We start from the raw sequence: 16,522 nt of genomic DNA, 5'->3' as shown, positions 1-16,522 counted from the left end.
GTTTGATCCCTGGTCGGGGAATTAAGATCCCACAAGCCGCGGGACAACTAAGCCCGCAAGCTGCAACTACTGAGCTCATGAGCTCTGTAGCCCGCACACAGCAACAAAGAGCCTGAGCGCCACAACTAAGACCAGACACAGCCCAAAAAAGAAAAAAAAAGAAAAAAAGATTGGGCTTCAGAGTCTTTAATGGCTGAAGACAGAGATGTACTAGGGAATTACTAAATGACTACTGAGCCATAAATTTGTGGATTAGTGAAAGCTAGAGCAGATCATAAATCAACCTTTAAGTGGTTAAGACAAAGTGCACCAAGAACTGACAAAAGAAATTCAGGATCTGTATTCAAGTGTAAGAATTTTCCTGAGGGTCAGATGGCTAATACAGTAGGGAACAATAAGTTTCAACTATCAGTTTAAAGAGTATAGTCACATTGCTCAGGAAATTCAGTCTCAAACAGCCTAAGATTGCCAAAATAGTTTAAGAACTATCTGAGCAAAACTAAGAATTTTACCATCTACCATCCCAAATAACTTTTTATTTGTATTCTTGAACAAAGGCCAGGATTTTTTTTATCTGGTTCTCATTATTAACATTGCTGAAGTATCAGAAGATATTAACTGGGAAAATATTGAGGTGATTTCACAATTTCTCAGGAATTCAGGTTTCCCAACTTGAAACTGAGCCATAGCAACTCTTCAAATTCTCTGCAAATTTCATTAAAAAAATAAGCAGTCTCAATATACTTAATCAGAACATTTTTTCTCCCAGTTTACTTTTTCTTCTGTACACTACATGACATTATTAGAAATCCACTTTAACAAAACCCACTCCTTTTTCCCCATAAAAATAACAATTAATTTACATTTGATCATTGCATAAAGAGACTGATCCTCTACCAAGAAGTCTTTCAATCATGAAAAGTGAAAACGGGGATTATTATAAAGGTCTGTTTGTGACTTATGAAGTTTATTCTGTAGGTACATAAGACTCAATTCTATATTTAATTTACAGGGTTTTTTTCTGCCAAACTAGTACTTAACCTATATTCTATTGCTATAAATTAATGCAATAAGATACTAGATAATATTCATTAATAAGAATATCCTAAAAAGAAAAGTTTAAAATTACCTACTGACAAATATTTTGAAATAGGTTGTAGCAGCTTTCTTTCTTTTTTTTTAAAAACTTTTTATTTTATATTGGAGTATAGCCAATCAACAATGTTGTGATAGTTTCAGGTGCACAGCAAAGCGACTCAGCCATACCTATACATGTATCCATTCTCCCCCAAACTCCCCTCCCGTCTATGTAGCAGCTTTCTTTTAAATCATAAAGACACATAAGATTATTTTCAAACTTTTTTGAAAAAATCAATAGCTTTTAGAATACTAGATGTAAATACTATATTTAGGCTCTCCTAGTTTACATATACATTTAAATAAATTTTATGCTCTTTTGCAAGATATTGGTCCTATAGGATTTTAAACAAATACAAGTTTTCATGTTTCTAGAAGCTTTATAATCAAGATAAAATGACTTTTAACATTATTAAAAAAATTAAGCCTTAAAAATAGACTTTCATTCTCATTTTTCTTAACTAAGTTGTAGTTGACCTTTTGCCTAGGCAACAGTAAATTTCATAATTAAGAAAAAGTTTCCTAGTGATTTATGTTTGTTGCAAAATAACATAGGTCTCCTGAGGGCAAAGACTAGAATTTTTGCACTTTTTTTCTTTTTTTTCCACTTTTAAAAACTGTGGTAAAATACATGTAAAATAAAATTTACCATATTAACCATTTTTAAGTGTACAGCTCAGTGATATTTTTTCCAGGTTTACTGAGATAAAATTGACATATAACATGGTGTAAGTTCAAGTTATAAACATGTTGATTTGATATACTTACATACAGCAAAATAATTATCACCGTATTGTTACCTGACACTTCTATTACTCACATAATTACCACTTTTTTTGTGTGGTGAGAACATTGGTCTACTCTCTTAACAACTACCAGTATATAATGTGTTATTAACTCTGATCACAATGGTGTGTATTAAATTCCCTGAGTTTATTCAACTTCTTACTGTAAGTTTGTACTCTGGACCAACATCTCCCCATTCCCCCCACTCTCCAGCTCCTGGTAACCACCATTCTACTCTGTTTCTACAAGTTCAGCTTTTTTAGATTCCACATAGAGGTGATATCAATACAGTATTTATCTTTCTCTGTCAGACTTATTTCACTTATGTTGTCACAAATGTCAGGATTTCCTTTTTCATGGCTTAAGAATATTCCATTGTATATACATACATACCATATCTCTTTCTATTCATCTGTTGACAGACATTTAGGTTGTTTTCATATTTTGGCTATTGTGAATCATGCCTCAATGAACATGGGAGTTTAGATCGTACAGTAGTTCTATTTTTAATTTTTTGAGGAAACTCCATACTGCTTTACATAGTGGCTCCATCAACTTACATTCTCACTAGGAGTTCATAGGCGTTCCCTTTTCTCTACATCCTTGCCAATACCTGTTATTTCTTATCTTTTGAGATTAGCCACTCAGACAGGTGATACTTCATTGTGGTCTGACTTGCATTTCCCTGATGATTAGTGACGTTGAGCACCTCTTCATGTACCTGTTGGACAATCTGTATATCTTCTTTGGAAAAATGTCTATTAAGATCCTCTGCCCATTTTTAAACTGTACTGTTTTTTATTTCCTATTGAGTTGTATGAGCTCCTTATATATTGTGGATATTGACCTCTTATCAGATATAAGACTTGCAAATATTTCCTCCCATTCCATTAGTTGGCTTTTCATTTTGTTGATGGTTTCCTTCACTGTGTAGAAGATTTTTAGTTTGATGTAGTTCCACCTGCTGATTTTTGCTTTTATTGTTTGTGCTTTTGGTGTCATATCCAAAAAATCATTGCTCAGACCAATGTCAAGGAGTTTTTCCTATGTCTTAAGAGTTTTATGGTTTCTGGTCTTACATTTAAGTCTTTAATCCATTTCAAGTTCAGTTTTGTGAGTGGTGTAAGACAGAGGAAGTCCAATTTCATTTTTCTGCATGTGGTTATCCAATTTTGCCAATACCATTTATTGAAGAGATTATCCTTGAGTAGTCTTGACTCTCTTGGCAAATATTAATTAACCATATGCAGGCATTTATTTGTGGGCCCTCTATTCTCTTCCATTGGTTTATGTCTATTTTTATACTAGTACCATACTGTTTTGATGACTATAGCTTTGTAACAGAGTTTGAAAACAAGAAGTGTGATGCCTCCAACCATGTTCTTCTTTTTCATGATTGCTTTGACTATTCAGGGTCTTTTGTACTTCCACAAAAATTTTAGGATGGTTTTTTCTATTTCTGTGGAAAATGCCATTGAATTTTGATAAGAATTGCATTGAATCTATAGATGGCTTAGTGCAGTATGGACATTTTAATAATATTAATTATTTCAATCCATGAATATGGGATATCTTTCCAATTGTTTGTGTCTTCTTTAGTTTCTTTCCTCAAAGTCTTTCTTTCCTCAAAGTCTTATAGTTTTCAGTGTATAGGTCTTTCACTTCCTTGTTTAAATTTATTCCTAAATACTTTATTGTTTTTGATGCTATGGTAAATGGAATAGTTTTTCTTTATTTCTTTTCAGATAGTTTGTAGTTAGTGTATAGAAACACAATTGATTTCTGTATGTTGATTTTGTATCCTTCAACTTGACTGAATTCATTGATTTTTTCTAAATGTTTTTGGTTAAGTCTTTAGGATTTTCTACATGAAAGATCATATTACCTGCAAAGACAATTCTACTTCTTCCCTTCTGGTTTGAATATCTTTATTTCTTTGTCTTGTCTGATTGCTCTATCTAAGATTTCCAGTACTTTGTTGAATGAGAATGTTCAGAGTGGGCACCCTTGTCTTGTTCCTGATCTTAGAGGGAGAGCTTTCATTCTTTCACCATTGAATGCGATATTAACTCTGAGTTTGTCAAATGTGGCCATTATTATGTTGAAGTATGTTCCTTCTAGATCCAGTTTGTTGAGAGTTAATATTATGAAAGGATATTGCATTTTGTCAAATGCTTTTTCAGCATCTATTGAGATGATCATATGATATTTGTTTTTCATTCTATTAATGTGGTATATCATATTTATTGATTTGCAATGTTAAACCATCTTTGCATCTCAGGGATAGGCTAAAGGCTCATCAATATTATCTTTACAAATAATCAGTTCTTAGTTTTATCAATCTTTTCTATTGGTCTTCTGGTTTCTATTTCATTTATTTCTGCTCTTCTCTTTATTATTTCCTTCCTTCTGCAAACTTTGGACTTTATTTGTTCTTCTTTTTCTAGTTCCTTTGAGATGTAAAGTTAGTTACTTGAGAGCTCTTTTTTCTTAACTTATTGCTATAAATATCCCTTTTAGAACTGCTGTTGCCGCATCAGATAGGTTTTCATATACTGTATTTCCATTTTCATTTCTTTCAAGATATTTTAATTTCTTTTTTGATTTCTTCTTTGATCCACTGGTTGCTCAAGAGTGTGTTGTTTAATTTCCACTATTTGTAAAATTTTCAGCTTTCCTCCTGTTATTGATTGCAAGTTTCATGTTGTTACAATGGGAAAAATACTTGGTATGATTTCAATCTTCTTAAATTTGCTAAGACTTATTTTGTGTCCTATTATATAATATTCTTAGAGAATGTTCCGGGCATGATTGAGAAGAAGTGTATTCTGCTGCCATAGGATGGAATGTCTGTATATGTCTACTAAATCCATTTGGTCTAAATATTGGTTCAACTCCAATATTTCCCTGTTGATTTTCTGTCTGGATGATCTACCCACTGTTGAAAGTGGGGCAGTGAAGTCCCTGACTATTAATTTATTGCTGTCTATCTCCCTTCAGATCTGCTAGTATTTGCTTAATATATTAAGGTGCTCTGATGTTGAGTGTACATATATTACAACTGTTATGTCTTCTTGATGAATTGACCCCATTTTTATTATATAATGACCTTCTTTGTCTCTTTTTAGCAATTTTGGCTTAAAATCTAATTTTTCTGATATAAGTATAATTATCCCTGCTCTCTTTTGGTTTCCATTTAGATGGAATAACTTTTTCCATCCTTTCACTTTCAGTCTATGTGTGTCTTTAAAGCTGAAATGAGTGTCTTATAATGTCTTATAATGCAATTAAGTTGGGTCTTTTTTTCCATCCATCCAGCCATTCTATGTCTTTTGATTGGAGAAGTCAATATATTTACATTTAGACTAGTTATTGACAGGTAAGGATTTACTAATGTCATCTTATTGTTTTCTGGTTGTTTTGTCTCTTGTTCCTTTCTTCCTCTCATGTAGCCTTCCTTTGTGAATTGGTGATTTTCTGTAGTGGTATGCTCTGATTTCCTTCTCTTTATCTATTGTGAATCTACTGTAGGTTTTTGCTTTCTGGTTCCTATGAGGCGTATATAAAACTTCTTGCAAGTTTTACTCTCCCCCTTTTATGTTTTTAATGTCATAATTTTCCTCTTTTTATATTGTGTATTCATTAATAAATTGTACTAGTTATAGTTATTTTAATACTCTTGTCCTTTAACCTTTATACTAAGAGTTAGATAGTTAACACACCACCATAATACAGTATTAGAGTATTATGAATTTGACTATATATTTACATTTACCAGGTTTGTATATTTTCATATGTTTTCCTGTTACTAATTAGCAGCCTTTCATTTCAATTTGAAGAATTCCTTTCAGCATTTCTTGTAAGGCATGTCTAATGAACATGAATTCCCTCAGCTTTTATTTGTCTGGGAAAATATTTCTCCTTCATTTCTGAAGGCTAGCTTTGCTGATAATGCACTTTCTTAAGTCTGAGAAATGTCTTTTATTGCTCAGGGTATAGCTATATTTAAGAACTGTATCTATATTATAAATGAAATCTAAAATAGTGAAAAATATAAAATTTATGTATACAATTTTATCTGCATTAAAAGAGTAGATTCTATGATGTAACAGAATATTTTCCTCATGATTCTATGCTTTAAAACCTAAATAAGAAATTAAAATTGGTCTACTTAATGCATTAATGTCTGAAACTTAAACTTTGGCAGTATTATTTAGTTTTCAGATCCAGAACATTTCCCAAAAGTATTCTAAAGCACAGACAGAAAGAGACAGTGATTCTGCTGTCTGTTATCTATTTTGTGTTAAATATAAGTTTTCATAGCACTGCTCACATCCAATATTTTTTTACTGCCAATACAGTTCTTCATCCTTCTACACTTCAGATAGCTTCCTACTACTCTGATAGGTCTTACTTTAAAGAAAAAACCCTACAAAGCCTCATCTGCATAATTACAACATATGATCTAAAAATTAGTCCATTGGGCAGGACTGTACAAACACTTTCTAACAAAGGAAGAAGAGGAAGAGAGATGTGATGGCATCATACTTGATGTAACTTTTATATTTGCTCTTGTAATATAATTTCAGCATAGGTGCTCTACTACGTTCCACAGAATAGTCCTCTAACACAGTAGGAGTACTTTTGTGATGTCGACCTAACCCAGGGTGATGACAGATGGAAAAATTACTGGGTCAGATGAATTTAATTTTAATTTTATTTAAATTAATTTTCTCTCACCCACAATGAATATTCCAAATTTTCAAGTATAACTTTCTGTTTAGACATCTGTAAATTGTTATGAAGGCAGATAGTTTAAAACTTCAGAAGAAAAATGTTCCTTTTAAATATTTCTATGCTTACTTTTACCCTCATTATTAGAGTAAAATATTTTTAATTAAGGTAGTTTCAAATCATTAATTAATTATATAACAGAATTGTGATAAAGATTATTTCACAGAGGCTCTTAAAACATAATTGAACAATTTTAGAACATATGAACATATGCAGCCTGATGGAAAGACTACTATACTATCCAAGAACTATTAATTTTTTTGTGAGAAGAGATAATCTGACATCTAAGGCAATATACTTACTCTTTGGACTAGCCTGCTACTCCTTTAGACTAACATCTATAGTCTTTGAATGTTCATTACAATGATGTGAAAATGAAAAGAATTGTTATTATCCTGGAAACTATTATAATCAAAGCAGTAATAAAACTTTCAGGATAATTTTTATTTCCTTAATTGCATCTCTCAATAAAAACATGCTTAAAGATTACCTACAGAAGAGCTTAAGGAATCAAGATAATTCAAAAGCAAAAGGAAATTGTTCATTGTGATATAAGAAACTTTACCTACCTTTGTGGAATATAGAACATATGTTGTGGAGGTGGTTTATATAGGATTCCTTCATACACAGGCCAGAGCCCACTTAAAATTCTGAAGAGAGAACTTTTCCCACAACCATTCGGACCAGTTATCAAAAGATGCATTCCTTCTTCTACCTAACATAAGAAATAAAATTAGAAATTACAATATGTAAAAATGGTTTCATTTGGCAGCATTTAAAAGGGATTTGTTTTTAAACTTTCAAACACATGATAACCTAGGATGGGCAAGGAATCAAAGAAAAATATATCGGGATTGAGACCATCAAATCTGGCTTTTGACTATGCTCTGACGCTAAAAGCATCACAAAATAATCCAATTCCAAAGAAATGGATCTTCTTCAAATGAGCACTGACTTCCCAAAATTTTCATTGAGGTCTTGCCATCACATACTACACAAATACATAGGAACATAACCACGTGGAAATAAGAAATTGGAAAAATTTAATTTAAATTAAAATAGATTGAATTTATTTTATTTATATTAATATTTGATTAAATTTACTTCAATTAAGATACAACTTTGTTGTATTTGTAAGTTGGAGTTCTACAAGTCAGCTGGGTTGTTTAATTCAGTAGTCTGAAATGTTACAGAAATTACAAAAGCCCATAATGAGAGACATAAAATGATTCTAATTTTGGTTTATTCACAGATGGAGAAAATACATTTATGAAATTAAGACAGAGACAAGCAAGAAGACTGTAATTTAGTCTTATGTCTAGGGATGAATTAAGCTATTTACTGATTGTTGATTGGATGATTCTCTTAGAATCTTTCAGCTTATTTATCATTTAAACAGTTAAATTTCATGACTTCTTATTCCACCCAATAGGATCAGGAAGTTGTCAATGTGCTATCTTAAAGGTATTGTAAGGGTCAAGAAAAAGGAACATTATTTGAAACTCTGATTTACTTCTAAGAACAAATGATATTTTATAATCAGTGACTAAATAATGAATATAGTATGAAAGTACAAGAGGCAGAAATTTACAGTATGCCTGTATATATAGCTTTGTACAGTATTAGATACATATATCTAAGGTCCATGATGTAGAATACATTATGTTGAAAACTCAAAGGTGAAAGAGCATTATATTACTTGTATTATGTCAGTATAAGGAACCACATCCATGTATATCCATTACTCATTTGCCGTGTATAACATAAGCTAAAATATTTTTGCTGAAAGAAGGTGGTAGGGAGAGGAAGCGGGGGAGGGAGGAAGGGAAGGAAAAAAAGCTTGATATGAAGGTTAGATAAAAGAACTAAGAATGTATGTAATAAATATATGTAAAGCAAAAATGGTTCAGATTTATATTCTAAGTAATTAGTCATTTCCTCGGCAAACATTGATTGAATATCTAAATGTGCTTGACATTCTTCCAGGCACAGAAATTATAGTGCTGCTCAAGACAAAGTCCCTGTTCTTATGGAGCTTACATTTCAATGGCAAAGATGGCAATAAACACATGAACAAAAAATTAACTAGTCGTAAATGCTATTATGATAGCAAAAACGGAAGATGTGTTAGGGAAAGATGGTGGCATTGTGAGGTTGGCAGGGGAAGGGGGCTTCTTTTGATTAGGTGGTCAGGAAAGTCCTCTTTGAGGAGATACCATTTTGCCTTAGCCTGGTGACAAGAAGCAACAAGTAAGATCTGGTGGAAGAGCATTCCAGGCAATAAAGATAGCTACCACAAGGACATAAGACAGGTGCAAGCTTGAGTCTATAAAATCTGACCACAGATATTTTTTCTCCCTAATTGTAGGCAAACTGAAATGCCATTTTAATAGAATAAAGTTAAAAAAAATCCTGGGAAGAACCCAGAAAGGGTTTTGTGATTTGCTCTGCTCTTTCAGTAGAGAGAGGATTAAGAAAGTTTAATTTTATAGAAGCATAAACACTTTTCAAATGATTTTTTAAAGGTATGTGCCATGGAAAAGGTATATAAACAAAATATTTAATAGGGTCATTCTCTACTAGGAATTCTCAGAAATTTAACACATTTTGAGTCATAATAGAAGACTTTTCTACATTCATATTATTTTTTAGCATAAGTTCTCTGATGTTTAGTAAACAGTGTGAGGCAAAAGAATTCCCACATTTACTGAAATTTTCTTCTCCAAATGGTTTTTTAATTCCAAAAGGCTAACATAAGAATGAGAATGTTTTCCTCTAGAAACCTGTTTATTTATCAATCCATGCAGAGGAAACAAAATTTTGTATTATACTTTGGGGACCTGAGACTTTAAATAAAACTCCCTGTCTGACTCAGAAATAAATAATTATCATAAAAGTATACTATATTAACATATACCTTTGTAGAACCTCAAAATTTATGACACTTTCACTAGATTAAGTATTTTAAAATTCATTTTATATAAAAATATACTGAGCTCTGAATTTTTTCACAGAAAGAGTGTTATGTGTCCACAATAATGTATTTAGTTAGTAGGTGGCAGAATTCAAGACTCTTCCTCTATTTAATAAATGGAGCAACAAGAATTGATATTATGAAACCTAACCTGATGAAAAACCTCTATACAAAATCATACATTAAAAATTGCTAAAGTATTAGCAAATAGTTAAATATCCCATGTAGGCCTCTTCAAAGGTTTTATTTTAAATCTACTTAAGATTATGCTGCATCATTAGCACCTTATTGCTACTCTACAGGTCCATTAATGGAAAAATAGAGCCCAACCAAATTGTAGTTAAAATACAATTTCTCTTACGTTTATTAACACAGAATTTCTCCCTTTTCAGTACTTCTCATCCTCTTCCAGCAGGCTTATGCATTTTCAAATATATCTTTAATAATTAAACCTAGGCTAAGGTCCATATTAAAATCATTAAATGCACATATAGGGTCATGTTTCTAATTCTGTTATCAAGTCCAATCATGTCATTGTTTGAACTAAGCACAGATAACTCCATTATACTTATCAGCAAATTATTTTGTACTTGAATTCCAAAATGTGTGTTTGAATTTTACAATACTTTAAATCAGGGTCTCAGATTTATTAGCTATTTTTGCACCTTAGTTTTTGTAATCAAGACAGAGTATTAAATAACAAATAACTATTATTCTCAACAGAATTAAAAGCTAAATTCCAATTCATGAATCTTCTGATCATTTTTTCCTAATAGAAGATGTGATTATTGAAAATATAAATTAAATTTAGAGAATATAAGCTTGCTGATAACTTCTCTCATATTTTAGTAAATATATAACAATATAGGCTTGTATTTTTTGAGTAACTCCTATAAGGAAAAAAAATAAAATGTATTTCCAGATATTAATTTCTGAAGAAATTTCCTATTGTTCCCAAAAGTTACTTTGTACAGGCTCTCAGTGTACTCTAATTTTGATTTTCAACCAGGCCATAAAGCGGTAGAAATCAAATTTTTCTTTCTCTCTGCTTTCTGAGGAAGTAACTGCTTCTGTAATTGAGCCTCTATGCATACCTTTCTCGATTTCCCCTCCTTTCCATATGCTCCTCCAAGTATTTAATATAAAGTACATGAATTCTGAGTTGTTTTGTATTATTGTGTTCGCAACAATCAGAAGATTCTTGAATATCATCTTACTTTGAACTTTAGCTTGGAAGCCACCACTTCTCCCGTTGGTGTAATTATGGGAACATTTTCACAAATAATTCCATGATCCACATCAATAACTTTTCCTATAAGTTAAGGAAGAGTTTAAGTTTCAAAAGCTATCATGTGTTATTGCTAATTAAATAACTTAAAGTATAATGTAGCATAACAGATAAATTCACTATAAAGATAATTCACATTAATGAATCATAGAAATAAATGTAAATATAGATATCTATATCTAAAGAAAGTCTAATGTAAATTTGCACATTTTGACATATCTATTTGGAAAATCTTTCTCAGAAATATTATTTTACTGTAATATGATGTTAATATCATAATGAGAGCAAAGCTAAACTCTATCTGGTATAACCCAGCCACACTGTTTATAACTACTTATTTCTCTCAATTAAACTTTCCTATAGAAAAAAACAGTTGTAAAAAGGAAATTGAGACATAGAAAACTATAATTTTTAAAACTATAATAACCAAACCAAATGACAGAATGATGGAGAACAGTATGACATTAGCTCTAATTCTGTTATTTGAATTTTAAATGCAAACAATTCATTTTGCCATATGTGCAGTTTCTAAAAATAATTCTAGACATTTTGTCCTAAATAAAAGTAGCATAATATTTTTTATGGTAACATTAGTCACTACTTCTCAAAATGCAGCACTAACTTTAGGAATAACTGTTTAAATAACTAAATGTTGGTTCCTTACATCTGTTCAAAGCTATCTTCTAAAAAACTTTGGTTCTGTTGATAAACATTTAAATATAGAAAAAATATAAAAACATTTGAGTTTAATACCTTTGATTTCCAATGTCTCACTGAGGGGTAATTCTATGTTAACTCCACTCTTGCTATGGTTTTCAGACTCTTGCAAGACAGCAGTTCTCTTATAAATGCCTCTTTTTACTTCATCAAAGACCCAAAACATGTTGTATACTCGAGCAGTATAGCCTGCTAATTCAGTTATCTAAAACCAACATAGGGAGATAAAACAGTATACTCAAGACAGACTTTTAAACAAATATGCAATCATATAAGCTTCTTGATTTAATGTTAAAGATCCTATTTTATTATACTTGAAAAGTAGATAGTACATCTGATAACTAAAGCCAGTAACACTAAAAAACTTACCAAGAAAGCAGCATAGCAAGTTGACAGCTTAAGTTTGATTGGAATTAAAAAACACATAAAAATTATTCATTCAAGTCAGGGTTCAAAGTGAAATGTAAAGACTTCAGAATATTAGTGAGACTTAAAAATCTTTCAATCAATTTTCTGATTTGGCCCCTGTTTGCAAGAAAATTTGATTTCCAGAAATTAGAAGTTTTGTGAAAAGCTTAAATCCATTCAGTGAAATAATGATTCTTTATTTTGATATCTTTTTTCAATTAAAAATAGATTTTAAATAGAAGAAAAATGCATATTTTTCTTATTATGAAACGACATTTCTTAGTCAAACTGATTGTCAAAATTCCTAAGTTTAGCCAGAGAAAATACCCCTGCTAGTGGATACCAATATTGGGCGTGAGCTCAGTGAAAAGCTTTAAATCCTTTTCAGTCCAAATCCCACAAAATTCAGCTTCTTTTCAAGCCAAACATGATTTATATGCCCAAAGAAAAATATTAAATATGACTTTTTTTCTAGATGAGATAAATCTCTGCTTTAGTTCAAAAGGCTCAATAGAGTGGTATATTGCTCCTATTCTGCCAGTTGTCCAATTTAGGTTGAATCTCTGCTGCTTTTCTATTAAAAGAACACCTTGTTATCAAGGTGACTCATCTGAAAGGTGACTCATGGCCTGTCAAGACCATCTTTCTCAGTGAAAAGGAAGCAACAAAAACCATTCCCTTACAGAACTGTTTAGTAGGAAATTGGTATCAATAAGCAAGGCATGTCACTAATAAATGTCTCTTAAACAATAAACTATGGACTAATACATTACCAACATTGTGTAAGATTTTTGTGTGTGCAAAACTTAAACAGTGAATGAGCAGGTATTATTGTTAAAAGCTTTCTACCACATGTCTCTACTGTGTGAGAGGTCTATAATTAGATTAGTATTTCATTTCTATATATTAATGTTATAGCTATTATATAGGATAATTTCTAAACTGTTATCTAGAAGAATCTCTTGAGTTCCCAAGTAGAGGAAATCAGAACTAAGGATTAACAAAATATGGATCCAAAAGAAACCTAAGTAAATATAGTTGCATTAAAAGAGTCTGAAACAAATGTGGAGGTCAATTAAAGAAAGGCAGGAGGCATTGAGTTAGTAGACCAGGATGCAGGGATGAATGGGCAAAGAGTGTCAAAAAAAAAAAAGAAATGAGAATGTGACTGTGGACAAATTACTTTGGGATATAAGACAAGGGGGTTTGTCTAAAAAGAAACCTTGTTCCCTCTAGAGCTAGTGGAGAATCCATGATGCTTTCATGTGCTTTCACAGGAGTAATAAGATTCTTTAGAAGTAAAAGTTCTATGATTCAATGTACATACAGGCAAAATGAATTGAATGTGAGATATATAAAAATTTTGATTTCTCATTTAACTTTAATAATAAGTAATTTATTAGCTGAAAAAGCTATCCCCAAAACTGTGTCTCCAGATTATCAAAATTACTATTTGAAAAAAAGTTTTAATTGAGTTGTCTTGCTTTGTGGCCCTAAACAACTGGTTTTACCTTTTTTAAAAAAACCCAATTCAACAAATCAGTTGTTAAATGAGATGGAAAAGTTTTGTCAGCAAATCACAAACTTTGCAACTATCTTATATAATTTATTCAAGGATAATTTAATAGGTAGCTAAATTTATAATGATGCTCTGGCAATTTATATTGATACAAAAGCCACAAGAGTAATTAATAGTGAGAATGACTGTCCATGGGAATATTATTTAATATCTGAATTGAATAAAGTGATTTTTAATCTTAACCCTGTGCTATCTGTAGGTCTTATTACCATTCTCTCAGCAAATATTTACTGACCATATACAATATTCCAAGCATTAAAATAGATATTAGGAATGTAAAGATGAATAAGATAGTTCCTGCTTTCCACTCAGCGTCTTATGCAAAAGACAGATAATTATAATGTGGTAAATAAAGCACCAGATGTACTATGAACACAGAGGAGGAAGACCCAGACTCTGCAGGGAAGTCAGAAAGAAAGTAGAATCACAAAAGGGTTTTTTATACATGGTTGGTAAGGCTTGACTTGTCCTGAAGTATAAGTAAAAGTTTGCAAGGTATATAAGTAATATTATTGGCTAACACTTATTAAAGTGCTTACTATCAAAACAACTCTACCAAGTCATCACTATCATTATCCCCATTTTACAGATGAAGAAACAGACACAAACAGGTCAAGTTCATATAATTTGTAAATACTGCAGCAAGAATTTAGATTTAGGCACTCTGGCTCCAAAATCCATACCAAAGGACATTTTAGTAAAATTTAAGAGCAAATATGTCATACTATAGACAGAAAAAGGAGTTGACAATTGAGAGTATAAAAACTGAAAGGTATTAGCAGCAATAGACTTGGGAGTTGTTGTCCTTTATCTTGATTATACTCTTAGCAATTTTTGGTAGAGAAAAGATGTTTCCAAAATAATAAACATATGTGGTAATTTACATTTTTGCTTGATTTCCATATATCTTACTTTAATCAAATTGATAACAAGAAATGCAAGTACCTCTTTGTATGAAGACATAATCCTTTCAATAGCATCAGCTCCAGAGGCCAATAAATTTCGAGCAGTGGTAAACGCTTCTGTCCGCTCACTAACCATAGCTTGCTTTCGATCATCCTCTAGATCTAAAAGCAAATTACAAAACTGTTGAATTTTTTAAGTAACTAAATGTTTTGTTTTGTACTATGAGACTGTGACTAAAACAACCGCATGAAAATTTTTCATTAGTATCAGCAATTTCCTAGAAATTAATGAATTATTTAAAAAATAGTGTTTGTACCAGATTTTATTTAAATCTTCCTTTGTCTTATTATTTTTCTAGAAGGAGAGTCAGAAGAATTAAATCTATAGGAATTAAGACTATTTTCATTTAGCATTCTTTCAACCCTTACCAAAGTCAACGTCCTGCCCTTATTAGAGCTAGGTAATAAAATACTACTGATTCAGTCAATAAAATACCATTAACTAGAATCTAAGCAAATATTTCAAGTGTGATTTCTTTAATAGAAATGCAAAGTAGCTGACCCTCATAATCTAGCTCTGTCTACCTGTTTCAACTTTCACCCTACAGTTTAGCAACACCCCAACCATGCAATATTCTGCTTACTCTCTGGTATTTGCATATATAATATTTTCTGACTTTAATATACTTTCTTTTTTGCCAAGCTCTTTCTTAAAGAGTTAACTCTTTAGTACAGGTTTCCCTGGAAACACTTGTCTGGCTTTTCCAGTGGACTATAAGTTCTTTAAGGGGCAAGACTGTATTTTATTCATTATTCCTAGTACTCACCAGAGTGTCTAGAACACAATACTCCTTTATGTGTATTGAATGGATGGATGGATAGATAAATATCCTAAATTACTGTCAACGCAGAATTATGGTTAAAAGCCAGAAGTCAGACTAGGTTAGAGTCCAGACTCTACTACTTATTGGCAAGTAGTAAGGTTAGTAGAGCAAGCCACTAATCTTCTCCATGCTACTTCCTCATGTGTAAATGAGGGAATTAATAGTACTATCTCAAACAATTCTATCTCAGAGGGTTGTTGTGAGATTTAAAGGGGAAATGTAAACCAAGTGTTAGCCTAATCCATAGTTTATAATAATTGCTCTTAAATGTTAGGTGTTATTACTTTCTCTAAGTGTTATTGTTATTATTGTTATTATTATCTACTCCATTTAGTATTATTCTTTAAAATTATTCTTTCCAGGTCATTACTTTAATCTTGGCAGCAGTTTGATTCTCTATCCAGTCTTTCTATGGACTATCACCAAAATTCTAAATTGAAAGCTGTAAATTAATGAAGAAATTAGAATAATATAAATAGCCATGAGACCACTTTGCTATTTATTTTGCTTGGATTTATCTCAGTGAAAAGGTTTTTTTTTTTCTCCATGACATGCAAATATTTAACATGTGCCCTGCTACAACTACTGGATACTTTCACCTTTACTTGCTCATAGACAGCTCAGCTGAGTTTGAAAGAGATCCATGCATAATATAAGGTAAAATTCACTCAGCAGATATTTACTGAACAGCAGGATTTACAAGAAATTAGGCAAGGTGTTACAGGATATGCAAGGATTAAATGTAATTTTCAGATTCTTTCCTTAGGAAGCTTACAGTTTGATAGGAGAAAGAAGACAAGTTCCCAAATAACAATGCAGGGCAGCCTATGAGGAGAGTTAATATGACACATTTGAAGGATGCAAAAATAATTTCTCTGCAAGAGACAAGAAATGCTTCATGGAGGAGTAGACTGGGAGTGAGGCCTCGAAGACTGCATACAATTTTAAAAGATCACAAGTACAGCATAAGCAATGTCTCAAAGAAGGGAAATTTCAAGCAATGCCAATTGAATAATAACCTGGTCAAGTTACAGTATGGGTTGGTGTTAA

General features: G+C 31.5%; 1 protein-coding gene across 2 annotated transcripts in view; it reads right to left on the bottom strand.

The window, feature by feature from the left end:
- Positions 1-16,522, bottom strand: part of ABCD2 (ATP binding cassette subfamily D member 2) — an 80,360-nt gene that overhangs the window by 49,592 nt on the left and 14,246 nt on the right. For both annotated transcript variants that reach the window (XR_009565480.1, XM_030835005.2), the window contains exons 3-6: positions 14,629-14,750; positions 11,733-11,901; positions 10,909-11,003; positions 7,287-7,432 (exon numbers count right to left, since the gene is read on the bottom strand). Coding sequence is in view for 1 of the 2 variants with exons in the window: in XM_030835005.2 (XP_030690865.1) it covers positions 7,287-7,432; positions 10,909-11,003; positions 11,733-11,901; positions 14,629-14,750 (532 nt within the window). In the remaining variant the exon portion in view is untranslated. The remainder of the gene's footprint in view (positions 1-7,286; positions 7,433-10,908; positions 11,004-11,732; positions 11,902-14,628; positions 14,751-16,522) is intronic.

Source organism: Globicephala melas, chromosome 10 (assembly GCF_963455315.2).
Source record: "Globicephala melas chromosome 10, mGloMel1.2, whole genome shotgun sequence".
In the NCBI taxonomy this organism is placed as follows: domain Eukaryota; kingdom Metazoa; phylum Chordata; class Mammalia; order Artiodactyla; family Delphinidae; genus Globicephala; species Globicephala melas.
This window is presented reverse-complemented; position numbering and strand designations above follow the sequence as displayed.